Source organism: Diceros bicornis, chromosome 8 (assembly GCF_020826845.1).
Source record: "Diceros bicornis minor isolate mBicDic1 chromosome 8, mDicBic1.mat.cur, whole genome shotgun sequence".
Taxonomy (NCBI): Eukaryota; Metazoa; Chordata; class Mammalia; order Perissodactyla; family Rhinocerotidae; genus Diceros; species Diceros bicornis.
This window is the reverse complement of record NC_080747.1, coordinates 12,573,007-12,596,698: the sequence shown is the minus strand read 5'-3', so window position 1 is coordinate 12,596,698 and position 23,692 is coordinate 12,573,007. Positions and strand designations below refer to the sequence as shown.

Sequence of the window (23,692 nt, the reverse complement as noted above, 5' to 3'; positions counted from 1 at the left end):
TAGAGGAGCTCTGGGTTGTCATTAGAGCTGAATGAATAGTCTTGAGTGATTATTTTGTCCCTTGCTGTTTGAGCATTTCTCCTGCAGAAATGAAAATGAAGCCGGGACTTTTTCCCAGAGAGGTTTCCTCCCATTGTTCACCTCCTCCCGCCCTCACTGCCCTCGCCCCGTCCTGTGTCTTAGCAGGAAATATTACTTAATTGGCAGGAAGAGAACTATGAAAAGGGGGGGCTGGTGGCTCCTCATTCCTCCACCTTGAGACTTCGTCGCTCGTCCCCGATAACCGTGTAAACGTGCCGACCTTCACTTTCCGTGTCTCCAACATCGCTCTTACTGAGCACCCTCTAGATCCTCTCATTACAGCTTCAAGTGTTTGTACTTCACCAATGGATTAATAATGATTTGGGCTAGATCTGTGACTTTTTACAATCAAATCTCTCCAGTCACCTCTCTCATTCTCTTGTAAATATCTCAAGTAATCATGTGTCGTTTACCTGATACATACAGAAAAATCTATCTATCTCTGGCTTTCAACTAAGTGATTTATTGGCTTATGTAACTGATACCAGCTTCAGTTGAGGCTAGATCTACTGGCGAGATTTTTTTCCATCTAGCTGTTCTCTACAATGTCTGCATCATTCTAATGTGAACTCACCTTGTAGTTGAAAGAGGGCTAACACCAACCACATTGTTCCTCATCCTCAACCAGATTTCCCTCCTGTTGGGCCATCCGAGGTCCCTTGGCCACTTCTGAACCAGTGCTATGCTGGGGAAATTGGCTGGCTATGGACAGTCAGGGCCCACTCCTTAAGCTGGGTGTGGGACCCATGCTACCCAAACACAGGTCTGCCGCAAGGTGGGAGAGGGGTGACGTGGCTTCTGAGACGCCAACCAGCAAAGTTCGCTGTAAGTGTTTGTAGAAGTGATTAGCCATGAACTAGTATTTAGAGAGCTATTGAATGTTGAGGGCCTGCCATGTGCCAATGCTATGTACCGGGTGCTTTTCCTGCATCATATTAGTCAATGCTCACAACAGCTCTGTGGAGTGGGTATGGTCACCCTCATATTACCAACGCGTGACAATGAGGCTCAGAGATCATGAAACTCGTCCATGAGTTTCATGAAACTGACTATAAAGCCTGTGCACCCTGGACCATACCGGATGGCATTTGGGTACATTTGAGAATGTGAAGATGTAGGGTGCTTCCTTGTCATCCAGGGCAAGCAGCAGGTGTAATTCTGGAGGAAGAGTTAGGAATCTGGAGTTCAAGTGCTGGTGTGGCCACAGGATGATGCCAGGCACCCCTGCACCCCAGATCCCCCTGAGTCAGTGCATTGGGAATATTGGTCTTCCAAGATCTCTTCCAGCTCCCAAATTTTGTAAAGGTAAAAGCTGTGCAAAAGTATATGAACAATGCAGTTTGTCCCGTGGTGTGCCCAATTTTTAATGCTTGAATTGTAATTCTCCTTGGATTAAAGGCAATTAAAACCCAGATTTTATTTTTCTCTTCAGTGCTTCCTGTATTAGTACTAAAGTTCTATTTTTTCTTTTTTTTAAGTCAGCCTGAATAAGTTAGAGTTCAGCCTCTAGTGTTGCCAGACCTTCTTAAAGTCTTCTTAGTAAACCGCTATGGCAAATTTTTTGCTAAAAATTCTTTGCAACCTTGTGTGTTTAGTGGCCTTTGGAGAGAGCAGAGACATGAAAACTGATTTGTGCAAATCGCATTTGAGCTCAGGTCAGGACCTGTAAAGGAACTGTGTGCTATGAATTGGTGAAATGTTAATTAACTAAAATTGAGAATCTGAAATATCTTTCCACTGACTTCAGATACATAATATATATGATCTTGGTAGGTCTAGAATGACTCTCAGAGTTGTAACCCAGCAGAAAGTTTATAGACATAAAATGCTTTGAAGCCTTTGGAAAAAATATATATTTATTGCCTCTAAGTCCTTCTTGGGACATGACAGAATGGTACCCATAACCCAGAATGTCTATAGACAGTGCCTAAACGTACACATTTTCTGGGCCATCAATTCATTTTATCATCTGTCATTCTTTGTTGTTCTTGTTTGTTTCTTGCTTTTTTGTTTGTTTGTTTTTTGTATTGCAGTAACATTGGTTTATAACCTTATATAAATTTCAGATGTACATCATTATATTTCAATGTCTGTATAGATTACATCACGTTCACTGCCCAAAGACTAATTACAGTCCATCACCACACCTGTGTCTAATCATCCCTCTCGCCCCCTTCCGTCCCCTCTTCTCCTCTGGTAACCACCAATCCAAACTCTGTCTCTATGTGTTTGTTTTTTTGTTGTTTTTATCTTCTACTTATGAGTGAAATCATGTGGTATTTGACTTTCTCCCTCTGCCTTATTTTGCTTAGTGTAATACCCTCAAGGTCCATCCATTTTGTCACAAATGGCTGGATTTCATCGTTTCTTATGGCTGAGTAGTATTCCATTGTGTATATATACCGCATCTTCTTTATCCATTCGCCCCTGGATGGGCACTTAGGTTGCTTCCAAGTCTTGGCTATTGCGAATAATGCTGCAATGAACGTAAGGGTGCATGTATCTTTACACATTGGTGTTTTCATGTTCTTTGCATAAATACGCAGCAGTGGAATAGCTGGATCACATGGTAGTTCTAGTCTTAATTTTTTGAGGAATCTCCATACTGTTTTCCATAGCAGCTACACCAGTTTGCACTCCCACAAGCAGTGCATGAGAGTTCCCTTCTCTCCACATCCTCTCCAACACTTGTTTCCTGTCTTGTTAATTATAGCCATTCTGACGGGCATGAGGTGATATCTCATTGTAGTTTTGATTTCCATTTCCCTGATATTTATTATGTTGAACATCTTTGCATGTGCCTGTTGGCCATCTGTATATCTTCTTTGGAGAAATGTCTGTTCAGATCTTTCACCCATTTTTTAATTGGGTTAGTTTTTTTGTTGTTGAGATGTATGAGTTCTTCATATATTTTGGAGATTAACCCCTTATCACATATATGGTTTGCAAATATCTTCTCCCAATTCTTAGGTTGTCTTTTCATTTTGTTGATGGTTTCCTTTGCTGTGCAGAAGATTTTTAGTTTGATATAGTCCCATTTGCTTATTTTTTCTGTTGTTTCCCTTGCCTGATGAGACATGGTATTTGAAAATATGCTGCTAAGACCAATGTTGCAGAGTGTACTGCCTATGTTTTCTTCTAGAATTTTCATGGTTTCAGGTCTTACATTCAAGTCTTTAATCCACTTTGAGTTAATTTTTGTGTATAGTATTTTTGTGTATGGTAATTTTGTGTATTTTGTGTATTTATGTTGTTTGTTTCTTGCCTTAAAATAACTTATCTTGAAGTCAAAGTGGAAAAGATTATAAGAAGTAAACTACACAACATTAAAATGTGAAGTGTGTGTTGTGTATTGTTAAGAATATTTTGGCATGCTCTTCTGCATTCTGTTGTGTGTTTCTAGTTGCAGTCGTGTCCTTTGTTTCTTGTTTTGCTATGGTAGATATTTATTGAGCTGCTAACATGAGGCAGGTACAGGCTCCATGCTTTGCTGATAATCCTAGGAGGTAGGTGGAAAAGATGAGAAACTGAGGCCCAGAGTGACTCTTTGATAAAGTCTTAAATATCATTGTAGTCTCAAATATTGTTAAGATATGACTGGACCAAAATTCAAGAGAAAAGATTGTTTGAAGCAGACTTTAGATATTTGTTCAGATAAGGTGATAGAATTTGGGACCACGGGTCATACAGTCTAATCCTGGAAGCCTCTCCAGGTCTCGGAGTAAATTGTCACAGCTGAGTTGTGGCGCCATCTTGGATGACAGGGCTAGCTGCTACCAGATCAGATCTAGTTAACATAGGCGATGCCATCTCCTGAGAGCAAACCTGCTAGGACACAGCCTAGGTCACAGAGTCTCCTTGTAACCAGGAGACGACCCAACCAGCTTCCTAATTTACAGATGAAGAAACCCAGGTCCTGAGAAGTAAAAGAATTTACCAAAGGTGCTATAACAAGGCAGTAGAGGAACTAGGCTGAGACCTCAGACTACTTATGGTAAGATTCCACAGCATGAAAGCATAAAAGAGTGGGTGTGTGTGTGTGGGGGTGTGTGTGTGTGTATAATTTTAGCATTCGAGTTTTATGTGGTTGCCAGGAAAAGTTGGGGGAACCAATTTTTAAGGGCATTCACATTTTTGCTAGCAACATCCAATTGTGACTTGATGCTCCGCCATCTGTTTTGTGACCCGGAAGACTTACTTGCTTAGAAGAAAAGCAATGTCCTCTCATTTAAATTTCACATCTTTTTCTGCTGTGGCTTTAACTCACTGTAGAAAAGAATTGTAATTTGCTACCTCCCTAGTCATGAATACAGAGCTTTATACTCCAGAGAAATCAGGATAGCAAACAATTATTAGAGATTTCCTAGTATAAGAATGTCCTAGGCTGTGGGGCTCCCGAAATAAAACAGATAGACTCACTGCTGTTGAGGAGTTTCAATCTGATGGTTCTAATCCCCACATTTTCTGATGAATGTGGTGATGGTTTCACCATTTCCAGATGAAAAAGTTGCCAAAGAATGTTTAGGAATTGACTTCCAGTCATACAGCAAGTAGTGAAGCTAGGATCTGCACATAGACCTGCCTGAATCCAAAACTGTGCTCTTAACCATTGCTGTATGCTTAATTCCAGCTCTCTGAGTATCCATAGCTAAAATATGTCTGGGTGTGACCAGTTTTATGTGGATTAAAACCGCTTGGGATTGAAGATGCCAGTTTGTCTAGTCTGGCCTCTTCAAGGCTGGGCAATGCTGGGCCTGCGACACCTTTTCCTGGGGCTGCTGCTCCAATGGCAGCCAGTTAATGCTGTGCCCAGGTGTCCCCGTCACAGTCCTGGGTTGGTGCTTGCCCCCTACTTCTTGTCTGAAAGAGCCCTCTAGTGGGAAAGCTGAGCTGGTTGGAGTAGCTGGCAGAGGAGGACAGCAATGTCCCTCTATTCCCTTCTCCGAATGTCCCTCACAGCAGACCCCTCTGGTTGCCTTCCAAAGTCCTTCTCAAGTTCACCTCAAGTTCCTTTAGGGCAATTTTGTAGACAAGAAGGATTTTGCCGTTGCCAGCCTAGTGGGTGCGTCTGTTCTGAAGCAGCCTGTGTTCCTACAGCAATCAAAGAGGCCAAAGAAGCCCTGATGAATGTGAACAATACCTTAGGACAGCTGAAAAAATCGACCACACAACTTAACACCAGCCTGAGTGACGTTAAAAGGAACCTGGAGCAATCACTCAATGACCCCATGTGCTCTGTACCTCCGGTAGCTACCACTTGCAACAACGTCAGAATGTCTCTAAGCCAGCTGGATGACAATACCAACTTGGGTCAGGTGAGGAGGGTGACCTTGCTACTGGGGAGCATCATTGGGACAGCTGGGCAGGGCTAAGTGTGGGTACACCTATCAGGGGCACAGTGGCCTGGGTCTCTGTCGGCCTTCCTGGTTATCCATTCACCACATTGGAATGGCCCCAGCAGGAGAGAAGGAACAAGGGGAAACCCCTTCCTGAGAGTTCTCTGCAATTGGTTTGATGGTTCAGAATGAATTAAGCTTTAAAAAGAAAAAAGGAAGCAGAATGCATTTTTGTAGACCTTTAAAAATTAAAATATATTTTAAAATTATATGCCTAGTATATTAACCACATATGCCTCAATATAAGGTAATTCCCTATATTCCCAAAGAGAAGATTAGAAAAAAAGAATTTGGAGCAAATTGAATATACAAAGTTATGGGATGTAGATAAAATAATCATGTCTACTCATGATTTTTAATTTATCAAGATAGTGATATATACACACCACATTTTATATAAAACAAAATTTTAATATAGCTATATTTTTCTCACTCTCACACTTCATGAATCAATTTTTTTTTTTTTTTGGTGAGGAAGATTGTCCCTGAGCTAACATCTGATGCCAACCCTTCTCTTTTTGCTGAAGAAGATTGGCCCTTGGCTAACATCAGTGCCCATCTTCCTCTACTTTATTTATTTATTTATTTTTTTGTGAGGAAGATCAGCCCTGAGCTAACATCCATGACAGTCCTCCTCTTTTTGCTGAGGAAGACTGGCCCTGGGCTAACATCCGTGCCTATCTTCCTCCACTTTATGTGGGACGGCCGCCACAGCATGGCCTGACAAGCGGTACGTCAGTGCGCGCCCGGGATCCGAACCTGGGCTGCCAGCAGCAAAGCTTGCGCACTTAACTGCTATGCCACGGGGCTGGCCCCCATCTTCCTCTACTTTATATGGGACACCACCACAGCATGGCTTGACAAGCAGTGCATTGGTCCGTGCCCGGGATCCAAACCTGCGAACCCCGGGCCACTGAAGCAGAGCTTGGGAACTTAACCGCTACGCCACGGGGCCAGCCCCCATGAATCAATTTTATTTAAATATTTCACATTCAACGTCTGTGTCTGCATGTCTACTACAATCACTTTTATCATCATTGAACAGTTTTTTAGAGCCTATAATCTATACTTGCATTTAAACTGTTTGAGATCAAGTCCCTTTTGGGGTAACTTTTTATTTTATGTACTTTTAAACGTGCAGAAATTTTGCAAGATTGGTACAAGGAACCCCTGTCTACACCCTTTACCCAAATTCACCAATTGTCAGCATTTTGCTCCATTTGCTTAATCATATCATTTTATCTGTTTATCTATTTATGTATCTATCATCTATTTATATTATCATGTGTGCATAAAATACTATGCATTTTGTTCTTTTCTTAATCATTTGTAGGTAAGTTGCAGACATTATACCCTTTTACCCCTAAATATTTCAGTGCATTTCCTAACTTTACATAATCTTGATGCAATTATCAAAATTAGGTCATATAACATTGACCCAATGCTACCATCTAATCCACAGTTTATATTCAGATTTTGCCGATTTTTCTAAAAATGCCTTCTACAACTGTTATTTCTTTTTCCCATCTAAGGTCTATTCCAGGATCAAACATGGTCTTTAGTTGTCATGTCTCTTTGTTCCTTTAATCTGGAACAGTTTCTCAGTCTTTTTCTTTTGTGACACTGACATTTTTGAAGACGACAGGCCATTTATTTTACAGAAAGACCTTCAATTTAGGTTTGTCTGATGTTCCCTCATGATTAGATTTGAGTTATGCATGTTTGTCAGAAATATCACAAAAGTGATATTGTGTCCTTCTCGATACATCGTGTCAGGAGACCCATGATATTTGTCCCAGTGTTGGTAAGAGACAGAACACTTTAAATCCACGTATAATGCTGTAAATGAAAAATTATTCCAGACCACTCACCAATATAACCACTGACTATTACCTTTAAATATGTTTTTAAAAAAGTTGTTTACTACTTTATTCAACAATATTCAGTACCTGAAATTGTGAGTTCACACATATTCAATCTGTGTTAAATTTCTTTCCTTCATTTTTAGCTGACTGCAGCACGAAACCTTGAAACATGTAAAAATTAGTGCTTTTGCAGAGGCCATTCTGGGCTCAATGTGTTTTCCCCACAATACTCTTATCATTCGAAAGAAATTTAGATTATATCATATAATATAGAGACTTCGGGGCTTGGATATAAGATGATTCTTTTTTATGATACAATTTGTGAGTAACCACCTTGCCTTATATTTTGTTTTATACATTTTCAGCTTCCGTCTTTGGATAAGGAAATTGATAATGTTAATGACGTTCTTCGGACAAATTTGTCCAGCCTGGTCCAACAGGTATGTTTTTTTAGAAAAAATACAATAGCTTATTTTACATCATTTTAAAGAGTAGAGTGGTACATAGGAAAAGGGGTAACAGCAAAAAAGCCGTGAAATTCTGGAGAGGGGTTGCCAAGATGGGCGGTAACTGTTATCTGCCAGATAATTTCATTCATTTCAATACAAGACATTTTTATTAAGCATCTATTGTGTGCAAAGCACCAGGCTAGGACCATAAGAGATAAAAACAAAAGCATGATCTCACCTTCCTGGGCTCAAAATTTGATGGATGTAGTGCTGGACTCCATACTGATTCTGTTTAAGATGTTCTCCCACTGTGCCTATGAGTCAGCCATGTTGGTTTTGTTTCTTCCCAAGTCTATGCATTTGCACATGCTGTGCCCTGTGCCTGGCACTCTCTTCTTTCTCCCTCTCCGTAGTTTAGCTATTTAGGCTACTAAGTACTAGCTACTTTGAGCTTTATATATCACTTTCTTAATGAGGCCTTTCCTGGGCATCTTGACCAGGTCAAAATCCTTTTTAATACATTCTTAGAGTCTTTGTTAATTTTCAATTAACTATAATTATTGTTTTAAAGTCTCGATTGTCTCACTGGCCTGTAAACTCTAAAAAAGGCAGGGACCACATTAGTCTAGAATACTGATGATTTCCCCAATAGCCTGCCAATTGTTGCTATTTATTCAACTAATATATTGAGTGCACAATAAGTATTTTTTTGTAGATTATGATTCAGCAAGAATGCTCTGGGCCTGTAGGAAAGGGAGAGAATAGTTTTATTCTTGACTTTATGTCTTTTAGCATGGGTGTAAAAAATTCATCAAATAGCTATTAAACACTCATTTACGTATACGGACAAAGTAAATGTCCTCTTAAACAAGGCATTAGAAACTCTTGGTCTTTGCACTCTGGTGTCACCTTGTTTGTTAAATGAAGGAATTGAACCAGAAGATCTATTAGTCCCCTTCCAGCCATAAAACCTCTTACGATGGGTGACCTCCACAAGTCCAAATGCAGATAAATGTAGAGGGGTCAGATGTACAGAAAACCAATGCAAGCACTAGTGTGCTGGGCAGCTGAGTTGCCTTTGAGGAAGCAAGTCATGGACGTTTTTTTTTTTTTTTAATTTCTTTTATTATTTTCCCCCAAAGCCCCAGTAGATAGTTGTACGTCATAGCTGCACATCCTTCTAGTTGCTGTACGTGGGACGCAGCCTCAGCATGGCCGGAGAAGTGGTGCGTCGGTGCGCGCCCGAGATCTGAACCCGGGCCGCCAGCAGCGGAGCACGCGCACTTAACCGCTAGGCCACGGGGCCAGCCCTGGACGTTCTTTTTATGGCTTCAGTGTTGCTAGGCTAACGTGGAAACTTGCTGGCATCATAAATCTTACAAAGTTTGTATCTTAGATTGGACTGCTATAAAAGAACATCATAGATTGGGTGTCTTATAAACAACAGAAATTTATTTCTCACAGTTCTGGTGGATAGTAGTCGGAGATCAGGGTGCCAGCAGGGTCGGGGTCTGGTGAGAGACCCCTTCCAGGTTGCAGAAGGCTGTTTTCTCATTACATTCTCACATAATGGAGAGAGCTCTCAGGGCTGCCTTTTATAAGGCCCTAATCCCATTCATGAGGACTCCACTCATGACCTAATCACCTCCCAAAGACCCCCCTCCTGATACCATCACATTGGGGGTTAGAATTTCAGCATATGCACAGACACAGACATTCAGTTCACAACAGGTTGTAATCACCATAGTGTTCCCTAGCAGATGGTTAAATACACCAGCAGAGAGTTAAGAAACACAAATTAAACCCCTTCCAGAGGAAAGGCGAGATGTTTCATTGAGTTACTCGGAAACGATGACATTTGCCTGTCCTGAATTTAGCCCTAAAGTAATATAGGTTGCCATAGCTCTTTTTGTTTTCGTTTTAGCCTCCCTACAAATTGTAGTCTCTATAAGCTGTGTTTTAGGACATTATTGTTTTCTGTGAGACTAGATCTCCAATATAATTTTGGAATTGCATTGGAAAGTGATTCTGTTTTTAGAAATTCACTGCGCATAGTACGTTGTACAGATCAGAGTTTCTTATCCTCAGCACTGCTGACAGTTTAGACTGTATAATTCTTTGTTGTTAGAGCTGTCCTGTGCATTGCAGGATATTTATCAGCATCCCTGGCCCCTGCCCACACAATGCCAGTAGCACTCCCACAATTGTGATAATGTCTCCAGATGTTGCCAAATGTCCCCTGGGGGACAAAATTGCCCCTAATTGAGAAACTTTGGTATAGATACATGTAAACTTTTAACATGAATTAAAAGTTAAAAATTAAAAACTTTTAACATGATCTTTGATGGATATAATCTAAAGAAGTTCCTCTCCAAAGGGGAATTCTTGGGGGCTGGCCCCATGGCGTAGCGGTTAAGTGCGCGCGCTCGGCTGCTGGCGGCCCGGGTTCGGATCCCGGGCACACACCTGACGCACCGCTTGTCAGGCCATGCTGTGGCAGTGTTCCACATAAAGTGGAGGAAGATGGGCACAGGTGTTAGCCCAGAGCCAGTCTTCCTCAGCAAAAAGAGGAGGATTGTCATGGATGTTAGCTCAGGGCTGATCTTCCTCACACACACACACACACACACACACACACACACACACACTGAATAAATAAATAAATAAAAAGGGGGAATTCTTTTTTTTAGATTTATAATAACCATATAATAATTTCAGCCTTAAAGTGATTGTTACATTTTTATTTTGTTTCTCTACTCCATACTAAGCTGAAAAATAGTACTAGTTAACTAACCGCCCTTCTACTTACTATGTATATAATTTATTTTGAACTATTTTTTAGGGCTATAAATCCTTTAATGATATACCTGAGATGGTGCAAAACCAAACCACAGACATGATATCAGGTGAGACTCACAGTTCTAAGTAATTTTTATCTCTCCTTATTAAGAATTAGATGGTTAGTACAAAGAAATGTATTGTTAAGAATTTTGTTGTTCATTTTCCCTCTTAAAAAATATTGTCTCATTAAAACCTTGAATACTAAGGAATATCAGAGCTTTTCAATTGTGCCACCTTCACACGGCTATGTAGATTTAAATAAATAGTAATCCTCCTGTTGAACACTGATAAACATCATCCTGCTGGCCGGAAGCTGCGTGGTTGAGGGCCATACTGTGGAGACGAGCCCTTGTAGTGAGCTGTCAGAGCTCACAACAGCCAGAGTTTGGAAGGCCACAGTCTGATTCTTTTCACTGAGGGAAAAACTGTAGATTATCATATTTTCTAAAAGAACTTAACATTAATTTTTTTTAAAGAGTACTATGTGTAAGGACTCATTTTGTCTTTTTAGGAAGGTGTTCATCTGCCCTCTAGGTTGCTTACAGTTTTGGAGAGACAGAATTGATGTTGAGACAATTCTACTGGTCTTAAATGATTCAATCACGTTGTATTCAGGTTATGGCATTTGGGGTGAATGAAAGAATGCAGCATAAACAGCTCTTTGTGCAGGAATGGGGATAAAACTGAGTTATTTGCTAAGAAAAGAAATCTCTGAAGCTATGTAAGATGATCTTCTCTTTTTTTTAAAAAAAATCAACTTTTCTGTGCTTTTTATCTATTGACCAAGTGGTTTTAAAATGTTGTTAGAGGTATTTGATTTTTTTTTTCCTAATGGTGTTTTTTCAACCCATTAAGACTTGGGGTAAAAAATATTTTATCCTACTACACAGTGCTTTAGCTGTTTTGTGGGTTCTCTTTTATTTAATCTAAGATTCTACTTTAAAATATTAAGGTATTAAAGGTAAAGTTCACGCTTTTCTATTCTGGCACCTGAAGGCTAACTCACGCTTTATGCCTTAGAGCCACCTGCTTACTAATCTCTGTGTTTACTCTCTTTGTTTCTCCTTTCTGGACTTCTTCTGCCAATACGTGCAGCCCTCCCTTGTAAGTCTAGCAGAGCGAGGTGTGCAGCATGCATGAGCAAGGCCCGTTGCACACAGTGTCATTGCCTAAACACAAGCCAGAGTTTTCCCAGGTCTGGGCGAGTGCCACTCCATCAGCCTGAGTATCAACTGTTTCTTTTCATGTCCTTCCAAAACAAATAAAAACCCTTAGCTCCCCTGTCTTGATGATTCGGTCCTATCCTGCACACGTATTTTGAGTGCCTACTGTGTGCCAGGCTCTGTTGGGCTCTGGGGATGGGAGATGAATAAGGCATGACCCCTGCCTACCATTCATCTAGGCATGTATACAGATGCCATTTACCACACACTGGTAAAGTGACAAGGTAGATGTAAGGGAACTGAGGTGGAAAGGGGGTAGTGGAAGGCTTCCTGGAGGAAGTGACATCTAATCTGAGGCCTGCAGTAGGCATTCGCTGAGAGAGGGCACCAGCCACATAGAGTCACCAAAGCTGCAAGAGCGGAAAGCTGGGTGGTGTGGGAGAGCAGGACAGCCTGAGAAGCAGAAGGGGCTGGATTCTGAGTTTAGGGAACTGTACGTAGGAGACTGGGGAGTCTACACACCACATCTCTCAAACTCGCAGAAATCCCAGAATTAAAAAAGAGAGCCACTGAGTCCCTTGTCGAGGATCCTGGGGTCTTCAGCACACAAGCCTTATAGAGGAGGCGTTGAGCCACTGCAGAATAACCGTATCCTCCTTTGAGCTCTCAAGATTTCATATCTATGTGAATAGCACACTTTGAAAAAGATTTCCAGCATTTTTATGTAATTATGTTTTGGACCACGCTACCATCTTCTTGAAGTTCACCAGGAGCCCCGGGATCGAACTGTGAGAACCGCTAATCTTGTCTCTTCTGCTGCAAAGACATTTATCTCCCTTTCAGCATTCATGGGTGTTTAACTGATTAGTATGTTCTTAGAATGTTCATGTCAAGAGTCACTGTGGAAAGCCAGCCTCAGACCTGTGTGAGCACTGGACCAAGTGACACCCCTCGCCCCAGGCACCTTTGATCCCAGAACCTGTCATGATACACAGACACTTTCCAGAAAACTGGAACTTATCTCCTCTCTGAAAGATTAGGATGGACATTAATAAAAACTGTTTAACCACTGGGAATACTATTATGTGTATAAGAGACACAGATGTACTTTTTTAATAAGCCTCAATTTCTATGAGTCAAATAAAATTTTAACAAAAATATCACCTGGGTTCACGTTCAAAAAATTAGTCCTGGAGAATTACTGTGTTCCTGAATGCCATTTCTTAGATGGAGGAATTATTGTATTATTAAATTTTTTACCAAAATCATTTCACAGAAGCTTTAGAGTTAGATAAACCCAAGTTTCAATCCCACTTCTAGTGCTTTCTGAAAAAGAGACGTAGGGGCAAGTAATTTAACCTCTATGAGCCTCAAGGTCACTGTTAGTAAAATGAGAATAAGAATATCTACCTCAGTGGAATAAATGAGCTAACCTTTTAAAAAGTGCCTGGCCCATGGTAGGCACACCATACATTTCAATCACCTGATCCATTTTTTTTTTTTTTTTTTTAAGTGAAGTAAGTAGAAGAAAACTCTGGCTTGATTTCAGCGCCATATCATTAAAGTCAGCGCTCGTAGCTTGCTGTTTTATTAAGTGATTGCTTTTTGATGGTCTTGGCTACGTTCATGCTTGTTGTAGAACATTTTCATATTTAAACACATACATAACATGGGAAAAATAAAGTTGTTCAAGCTTTTCAATTTGGTTCCAAAACAAAGTTTCTGTTTCCTCTAGGTTTGAAAATGCATAACTGAGGTATCTTTGTTTTCAGGTATCAAAAGTAGCTTGAATTCCATTGGTTCAAATATCAGTAATATAAGCCAACAGATTCCTATTCAGGATAAGCTGTCATATTTCACGAAGTACGTTAATATCACTGAAACTCACATCTACCGCAACTTACCTACATTGGAAGAATATGATTCATACAGGTGAGAGCCTCCTTTGAGCCGGTCAACTAGGAGAAGGAAGTTTGCTATGGAACGTGGTAAAAATTTGACATTATAAACCAGAGCAAATCTTTTGAGAGCAAATTGAACAAAGAGGCCATAAACTGATATGTGTTAACCCTAGTTTATGTTTTTTTAAAATGTTGAAGTGTTCGCTTTGGCAGCACATGTACTAAAATTAGAACAACACAGAGAATAACGTGGCCCTGTGCAAGGATGACACACAAATTTGTGAAGCATTCCGTTTTTTTTTTTATTTGAAGACTGGAAGTTGTTGAGCCAAATATTCAATAGTTTGCAATTTTGATGTTATTAGTGGCTTCTTGAATCTTAGTTATAATTATCTAAGGCTTGTTACAGGATTTTAAAGCTTAAAAGTAATTAAGAAGGGCATTTGGATAATTTTATTATTTATCTTGTGCTCTTGCATAATAAAAACCCAAATAGGAAGGAAAGTCTCGGGAGTCTCCGTGGATTTGGGCAGTAAGAACGGTTCCAGAGGCAAGTCATAGTACTGAGCCTTTCAGAGAGCAGAGTGCTCCTTACATCTCACGTGATCCTCTAAATACCTCAAGTCTTAAGTCCTTTCCTCCCTGGCACTCTGAGATGTCCACCATCATCTCCCAGGGCCAAACCCACCACCAGCATTTTCTTTTTTTTTATAATTTTATTTATTTATTTATTTTCCCCCCAAAGCCCCAGTAGATAGTTGTATGTCATAGCTGCACATCCTTCTAGTTGCTTGTCCCATGTATGTGGGACGTGGCCTCGGCATGGCCGGAGAAGCAGCGCGTCGGTGCACGCCCGGGATCCGAACCTGGGCCGCCAGCAGCAGAGCGTGCGCACTTAACGGCTAAGCCACGGGGCCGGCCCCCAGCATTTTCTAATGAGGCAACATTAGAAATGTTGTCTAATGAGACAACAGCTGGGAACAACAGCTGCTTACCTGAGCTCTTCGAAAAATGTACTAGTTTCTAGGATGCTCTTTCTGTAAGAACTGACCTCTCCATGTTTATTTTATAAACCAATGAAGAAAAGAATATTATCCAAATGCTAGCATTTAGGGAACAGTTACAGTGTGCCCACCGAGTGCTGCATGCATGGCATCTCGTTTAATACTCAAAAATCCCCTGGGTTGTGTTCTGCTTATAACTGTTTCATAGACGAGGAAATTGAGGCTCGGGGAGGTGAAGGGACTTACTTAAGACCAGTGAGAACACGGCAAAGGTGGGTTTTCAATCCCCACCTGACTATGCCTGTAATTATTGCCCTGTAATCAACAAGCCATTTTCCCACCACGGAGCCACACCAGCAGGTGTAAGGACAAACATAAGACAGACCCTTTCTCAATGAACTTACAATCTCATTAGATGTCAGAGTTTCACAAACGGATAGAATGGTATAATTTTCTGTCTACGTCAGCTCCCCCTTCCTTTCACTTCACCCTGCCCTGAGACCATAAGCTTATTTTATCTTCTTTTTTTTTTTAATTGATGTTTTAATAGTTTATAACATTGTGAAATTTGGGATTGTACATTTTTGTTTGTCCATCACCATATATATGTCTCCCTTCATCCCTTGTGCCCACCCCCCAGCCCCATTGCCCCTGGTAATCACAGTACAGTTTTCTCTGTCCATGTGTTGGTTTATATTCCACATATGAGTGAGAGCATACAATGTTTGTCTTTCTCTTTCTGGCTCCATAAGCTTATTTTAAAAAGAAATCTAACTGAGCAGACGAAGTATGCATTAACTATAAAAGATTTCTGAGCCCAGGTTCTGTGGTTTATTTAATTTTGTGTCCCCAGTATCTGGAACAAAACGCCACAGAATGGGTGCAGTTGGCTATTATTATAATTATCGAGATTGCTCTTAATTGAATGAAAAGCTTTAGTGGTGGCTTTTGTTGTAGAAGTAAATTCTTTATATTTTAGTATTTTAAAGATTGGGAAGTGTTTCTGCCCTTGAATGCTCCTCAGCTGCTGGAAAAGGGCGTTGTACATTCCGGGAATGCCAGTAAGACCTAATTGAGGATCCATTATCCTAAAATGTCTCCCAGGACCATTACAAAATTGAGATTTGCATTCTGCAGGCAGTTGATTTAGGATGCTCATAAAGTTCTAAAATATTCAATGCACTTGCCACATAGGGAGTGTCTGGTTCAGTAAAGAACACAATGCCCCCCAAATATTCCTGGAACTGCAAAATATTTTAGAGAAAGACCAGGGAAAAGAACTCAATATTTCTTTATCTGCCGTCTTATCGCGATCTAGCCGCATCTCATCATCATTATGATAAGCACTTACAGCATCAGGAACCTTGAAAGAACTTAAAAGTCTTAAGGGGTATTTTTATCAATAGCCTTGGAGAAGTTAACTAAACTCTGCTTTTGAGCCCCATGGGAGTAAAGCAAAGAAAGGAAGAAATAATTTCACGACCAGTGAGTGAGAACGCTTCACAACCAAGATAAAAATTAAAATTTTTTATTGTTTGGATTGGAGGACTAGGGGTGGAAAGGGCTCTTTTCATGACAGTATCACCCTGAGGAATTAACAAAGGAAAAAGTCTGAGGTTTGATTGCAGGTATTACTCAACTGCTCCAGCCCCGATCCTACAGCTTTTGTGTTATGACAGTGTCACCTCTTTTATGTGGAATAACACTGTGCTTGCTTCACCAGGTGGCTGGGTGGCTTGGTTGTCTGCTGTTTGCTGACTCTCATCGTGATTTTTTTTTGCCTTGGCTTACTGTGTGGCACGTTTGGCTATGACCAGAATGCCACCCCAACCAGACGAGGCTGCGTCTCAAACACCGGAGGCGTCTTCCTCATGGTGTGAGTGTTTGCTCTTCTTTGCCATATGCAGGAGTGGCAGGGCAGGGAGGAGAGCAGGTGGCTCTGGCGTCACGTGGACCCTGGGCCTCTGGGCCAAGCACTCTGGGTTCCAGTGGAGTAGACGTCTTTGTAATTGTACTTACCTTGGTTTGGGAAATTCCATCAAGCATAAAAAGCAAAAGAAAATTCTAATTGGTTATACTTTGATAGACAAGCTTAAACACTGTTTATATATGGTGAGCTCCTCTTTAAAGCAACTATCATGGAAATTATTTCCAGGTTTACTTTCTCGATTCCCATTGTTTTTTACCTACATCCATCCATCCATCCATCCATCCATCCATCCTTCCATCCTTCCATCCATCCGTCCATTCATTCATTCACCAGATACTTGCTGAGGACTGACCTGGTATCAGACACTGCTCTATATGGTCAGCTACCCTGTTCACTTTGAAACTCTAGAAGCTTGGTTTAGAACAGAGATTGCCAACCTAGCACCCTTGGGATTTAGACAAGTAGCCTCAATTAGTGATGAGAGCAGGTGTGAGTACCAGCAAGGGGCAAGCCTGAGGCAAACTGGAGCAATTGTCCCTGTTTCAAGGACATTCATATCCAAGTTCATATTTTTGAAAAAAACCTTTACTCTACCAAGATGTGACAAAGCATAGAGGGCATGAGCTGGGTGTGACTGGAGATGTAGCCAGAAATGGGGGTAAAAGTTCCCCAGAGAGGAAGAGGTATGGGTTCCAAGTTGATATTCTCTTTTCTGATAAGCTCATCGAGAATCAGCAGTAGAGAGTGTGATGGGGCTCGAGGGGAAAGGTAAAGATCTGGAGCAAGTGTTTTGGGCAATGGAGAATCAAAACCTCAGCCACGTGCTCTCATTTCTCTCTTTATGTCACTAGTGCCAGGCTAGAAGAAGCTGGCGAGCAAGTGACATGCATTAACTTGCCTTTTTATATATCGAGTCACTACAATAATTAATCAGACTTCTTATGAGCTGTGATTCTAAGGCCTTTCCCATAAGCCTTTAGGCTCCAGTGTAGTATAAGCCTTTATTAACATGAATGCAGGCAAAAGAATCTTAAAAATAACCTTAAAGCTAATGACCTGGAAGTTTGCCAGAATTGGACAAAATTGAACAGACACATGGAAAAGCTTATTTGCCCACATGCCTAAACTTAACAAATTAAACCAGCAAGGAAGAGTATATGTGTTCTGCTTTTTTTGTTTAAATGTACACAGATACAGATAGAAAAGTAGTTTAGTGTTAAGAATTTAATAATCCTGATACTTGGCTGTTTTGTCAGTCTTTTGATGGTAAATTTATATATTGCATGTTTTTAACTGCCGGAAGGGAGGAGTAAATTTCTCTGAAAAGGTACACCTTTCATAAAATTCTACTCACACATTTTTAGAGATGAAACCAAAAATGTGATACGTAGCTTTAAAGAAAAAAGAAAGGGGAGTATGAACAAATTGATGGAGGCTGAAATCTCCTTAAGTTTGGATGTAATTCTCACTTCTGCTGCAGACTATGGAATCTCTAAGAGAGAAAGTCACATGGAAGCCTATGGCTTGGGGGTGACAGGGTTTATCTCAGCAGTAGGGAGAAGGCTGGTAACTGTAAGATGCTGTCAGATGCATCTCAGGTGGCCTGCAGACTGAGGGTGGCTATGTTTTCTGTGTGGTTGAAGCCCGCCACGGCATGCTCCACTTTGCTTGGCAAATTCTCCAGCTCTTGAGACATCTGGTAAAATGGGATAGTTGTAAAGGGGAAAAAGATACAAGTGTAGTCAGTCTAATTAGATTAATTAGAAGAATGAAATTTCTTCTTTAAAACTGTTTACTTGCTTGTAGAAAAAAAGAAAGAGCATATTTAGTTCAGCTGCCACCAAAACACTACCTGCTCTTTAAAAACGTTGACACTGTCCAATCAAGAGCATGGTCGTCTCTGATCCTGTGTCTTCTGAGGGTCCAGGGGAACATTTTAGGGGCTGAATGGGATGCAGTGGGGACGTAGAGTTCCTCCAGAGATAAGGAGACTAACTGAGGCAGCCAGGAGACAATCTCTCGTACTGAAGCCCATTACAAAACTTCCAGTTTTAGCTCTTGAAAACAATGCCCAGATTATCCAGACCTTTGAAGAAAAACTAATACCAGTGTTGCCACAGGTGTCACAAAATGGGCACACTGACGTATGGCCGGTGGCAGTTTCAGAGGTGGTAGATATCTCAGAGAGCAGTTCGTCAGGCTGACACAGGGCCATAAAGAGACCGTAATCCCCTTGGTCAAGTCATTCCCATCTTAGGGAATCTATTTTAAGGACATAACCAAACTATGGACAAAGCATCATGAGCGGAGACGTGTGTTTGCAGTTTTGCTTATATCAGTGAGGCACTGAAAATGACGAATTTCAGCTACTGAGGACTGGAGGTCCTGTGGCCGCTGAAATGGTAACCAGGTTGCCTATCCTGGATTGCTGGTCAAAGTTTCTAAGGTAGTACATTTGACCAGGGCTCACAAAATTATGCGTGGATTATCATATCCATGTAGATCAGGAGTCGGCAAACCTTGTTCTATAAAGGTCCAGATAGTGGATAATTTACTTTCCACTGGTCACGTACAGTCTTTGTTGGATCTTATTCTTGCTCTTTTTCATCTTCTTTGGCTCCTTCTTCTTGTTCTTGTTTTTCTTGTTCGTGTTCTCTTCCTTCTCCTTCTTTACAACACTTTAGCCATTCTTATCTCACTGGCCTTACAAAAACAGGCCCTGGGCAGTTGTACGCTCACCTCTTATCTAAATATATGCATATTTAGAAAACAAAGCTGGAAATGTTAACAGTATACTATTTAGAGAAGTAGTGTTGCTTTGAAATGTTCTATCATAGGTTTTGATAATTTTTATAACTCTAATGCACACACACACACACACACACACAGACGCTCATGCACACAGTTAAAGCCCTGGTGGTTGGCATAGCCCTCACACACATTTCCCGTCTTTACACTCTCCCTAACTCAAAAGCCTCGTAGGTCAGAGAAGGTCAGGCTGACAGAAGGCCCCTCCAGGGAATATATCTTGCTATCTATTTCAGCAGAGCTATGCAAATATTTGTAATTATGCCTTGAGTATTTGCACTGGGGAGAATTATGCCCTTAGGAGGGTGAGCTGTTGTTATTGAGATCACTCCTGAGGATCATTCCTGGTGTGCGCCAGTGATGGTAGATGATTTGGCTCTTGCACCTGGATTGATTTAAGAGTTTGTTCTCTCTGTGTCTACACCTGGGCAACTGAGCACTGCTGGAGAAGAGCCACACAACAAGGCACATTGGTACCCCTACAAAATTATGACCCCTCACCTCAGATGGACCCTCCAAAGCCTTGCAAATTCTTTCCTTCTTTCCTTCCTTCCTTTCTTTATTCCTTTCTTCCTTTAATTTGCAGTGGCTTTTTCCACTCTGATCCATCCATCCTCCTTATCTACCCCCTCCTTTAGGAGATGGCTTTACCTCCTTCTTCACAGAGGAAATAAAAGCCATCATACAGCTTCCCACCACCAAACCTCCAAACACACCTGCTTTCACACACATGCAATGCCAGGTGCAGAGGGGTCTCCCATCTAGGCCCGTCCCACCCATCTGCTGTGTTCTCCATCCCATCCCTGCCCACCGTCCCGAGGATGTGATGGATCATCCTTTCTCTCTCCTGTGTCTTCATTCTCTTCCCCTCTCCTAGACTTTCCTCTCAACACTTAAACATGTTCTATTCTCTCGCCTCTTTAAAAATGAAAACAGAAAACCTGTACCAATACCACTTCTTCCCTCTAACTCCCCTCTCCACACAGGCGCCTCAGAATCAAGATCTGTGTTTGCTGCCTCTGTTTTCTTATCCCCGACTTACTCCTCAACCCACTCCACTTTGACTTCCTCTCTTGTCTCTCCATTTCGAGGTCTACAGTGACCTCTATGTCTCCAATACAATGGACTTCTTTTATTCCTTCTCAAACGTGTCCTCTCAGCACTGCTTGGAGCAGCTGACGACTCCTCCCTCTGCAAACATTCTTTTGTCTCCCCTTCAGTGACACAATACCCTAATGGTTTTCTTCCTCCCTCTCTGACTCTTCATCTTGGTCTCGTTTGCCGACTGTCCTTCCACCACCTGTTCTTTAAGTGGTGAAGTCTCCCAGGCCCAGTCCTAGGCTGCTTCTCCCTCCAATCCCAGCCCCAGTGATCAATGGTCATTTCCAAGCTGCTGATTCCCTGATGCAGGCCTGTAACCCAGATGTCTGTGTTCCAAACATGGCTGACTCCTCTACAGCAACATGACCAAAATCCCATCTTCTCTTCCCTTCCAGAGCATCAGTGTTCCCTGTCCCTGCTAACAGCCCTGGCATCACCCTTGGCCCCTTCTTTTCCTTCACCTCTAGTGCACAACACTTCACCACATCCTACTGCATCTGCCTCCTGTGTCATATCTCTTTCATCTGCTGACTTCTCTCCACTGCCACCAGCCACTTCAGGACATGATCCCCGGCCAGATAACAGCATCCTCAGTGGTATCCCTGTCCACTTGTGCACCTGTCCATCGCATCCTTCACACTCTGCCAGGGGTGTTCTTCCCTTGGGTGGATAAATTGGGTTGTGTTCTTCCTGTGCTTAAAGTCTCTCCGTAGTTTCCCCTCCCTGGATCCGCTAGGCCCGATCCAGTTCACCCCTCCCTGCCTCACAAGCTGCCATTCACGCCTCTCTTGGCCACCTCTGTGGATGCAGGGCCACGTTAGCCCCTTTCAGACTCTCAAGGGTATACTTCCTGCCCCAGAACCTCCCCACTCACTGTGTCCTCTGCAGAAAACATTTGTTCTCTCCACTGACTCCAGAGTCTGCGTCATGAACCATGAACCAGAGTCTGAACTGACTCATGTCAGAACCACAGAGCTGGGCTGCAAGTAGCCCAGGGACTAAATCATAAGAGTTTCCTAAATATGTGCCTAGAACTGAAAGATCACAGTGCTTACCACTTTTTGTCTTCACTCCTGGGGAGGCTGACCTGTTAAACCTGCAAAAAGCTGAAGACTACAGGTCCATTTAATACATTAAACAGGTAGAATTCATAAGTACTGGCAGGTAATATTAAATAATTCCTTGTAGAATTATTAACTTTATTTCTATTTTTTTTGCCAGCGGGGTTGGCATAAGTTTTCTCTTTTGTTGGATATTGATGATCATCGTGGTTGTTACTTTTGTTGTCGGTGGAAATGTGGAAAAACTGGTCTGTGAACCTTACCAAAACAGGAATTTATTCCAGGTAATTATGGTTTTTGTGCCCATGATGGAAGGGCTTGAGCAGAAACTTTGATTTCCCATATCTTGTGAGTTTCTTCAAGAGCAGTGCAAAAAGAGGAGGAGTTTGGCTTTTATTCAAGAAGTTGAGATTCCTTCTATTTGTCAGAGCAAAAAAATAAGGTAGTATTCTTAATTTTTGAATGTAAATGAAACCAGTAGCAAAAATTAAGGCCTGCTCATCAATGTGGATTGTAACATGTTGGAAGAATAAAATTCTCCTCTGCAGTAGTTCTCAAATGTGGCTGAAAACATCAGGTGATAAATTCCTGGGTTCCTCTGACACCCCAAGAGATTTCTGACATTTTAAAGAGTTTCCCAGATGACAGTTGCCACACAGATGGTTTGAGGCCCTAAATTTGATGAAAGAGACTGATAAATAACATACCTCATGGCAGAGGATCGTTACTAGTGGAAAACCTATGAGGCAGTTAAGAATTGAATGTAATTCCCTCTAATACCATCTACTACAGATTCTAGGGGACCAGTTCACTGTTTAGTTTCATTAATTAATGAGGAAGTTTTTAGTCTATGTGTCTGTCTTCTCACTCTGGCTTTCCAGTGTTTTTTTCCAGATTCTGATTTTTTAAATGTATTTCTATTTTTCTGTTTTGTTGTATATATTTTTCCACCTCAAATCTGCTATGAAATCAGGTGAATGACTACTAAAGTAACCAGTCGTTGTCACGGTATTTTAATTATTCAGTTGGTTGAGGAAAATTAAATTGGGAGCATCAATTTGTCAAACTATCTCCATTTGATCTCTTGATCAAAAATAATACATCAAGCCAGACTTTATTATCTTCTGTACTGTGTTGTCATTAAAAAGGAATTCTTAAAAAGTAGGGGATATTTCGAAACCATTTACACTCCTCAAGCATATATGGGTCGTGCACTAATTAGCCCTTAAATATATTTGATGTGACATCAGAGAGTGTGTCCGTTTTAATTCGTTCTGTCTAGAGAGAAGTAGTGAAGAGATGCTGCTTCCTGGCTGTCCATTGGCTGTTCTGAATCACATTGTCTATTTTCCTCCCACTTCTAATGTGTTTGTTTTACTAAAAGGAAGTATTCTCCAAAAAAGTAATTTCAATAATTCCTATCGATGCTACCCAGTGGTCGATCAATTTATTCCAATCACCCTATTATTTTCTAGGTTTAAGTTGAAAATCAATGAGGAAAATCATGGTACAAAAATCTCCAAAATATATTTAACAGAATATTCATTTTATTATGTGTATGTACGTTAGTAGAAAACTGTCTTTTTTTAAAAAACTTTTTTTATTTGTTCTAGATTTTGGACACACCATATCTACTCGATGAGAATTGGGAATACTATCTCTCTGGAATTATATTTAACAAACCAGATATTAATCTCACTTTTGAACAAGTTTACAGGTATAAATAACAGCATTATGCATTTTTTGCTACTTAAGATGTTGTTTTTCCAGAATGAGAATTTTGGTTTCAAAGCATCTTTAACCTTAATGGTAAGACTTTCCAGTTTCAGAATTAAGCTGTTCTCTAGTCTTATCAAAGAGATGGTAGGATTAAGACCAAAAAGATAATCTTTCCTCTTAAAGTCTTCTAGACCTTGGAATGGTGATATCTGAAGGTCTGTCTGTCCAGTAATCACTAGGACTCACTGCTTACGGTGACCCTAAGATGCATTAATGGGACCCTGTGAGAACTCTTGTTCAAGAATCACTCTGCCCCAAGTAAATGCCGTATAACGAGAATTCAGCAGATAGGTCCAAATCACAGACAGGCAGA

General features: G+C 41.1%; 1 protein-coding gene and 1 non-coding gene across 4 annotated transcripts in view; both read left to right on the top strand.

The window, feature by feature from the left end:
• The window catches only part of PROM1 (prominin 1), a 103,437-nt gene that overhangs the window by 64,007 nt on the left and 15,738 nt on the right, over positions 1-23,692 (top strand). For all 3 annotated transcript variants that reach the window (XM_058546775.1, XM_058546776.1, XM_058546777.1), the window contains exons 8-14: positions 5,179-5,396; positions 7,708-7,782; positions 10,634-10,697; positions 13,568-13,727; positions 16,424-16,576; positions 21,761-21,884; positions 23,214-23,317. In XM_058546775.1, the coding sequence (XP_058402758.1) occupies positions 5,179-5,396; positions 7,708-7,782; positions 10,634-10,697; positions 13,568-13,727; positions 16,424-16,576; positions 21,761-21,884; positions 23,214-23,317 (898 nt within the window). The remainder of the gene's footprint in view (positions 1-5,178; positions 5,397-7,707; positions 7,783-10,633; positions 10,698-13,567; positions 13,728-16,423; positions 16,577-21,760; positions 21,885-23,213; positions 23,318-23,692) is intronic.
• LOC131409868 (U6 spliceosomal RNA) lies at positions 13,894-13,996 on the top strand. Its single transcript, XR_009221057.1, has one exon. It is a non-coding gene; the product is annotated as a U6 spliceosomal RNA (small nuclear RNA).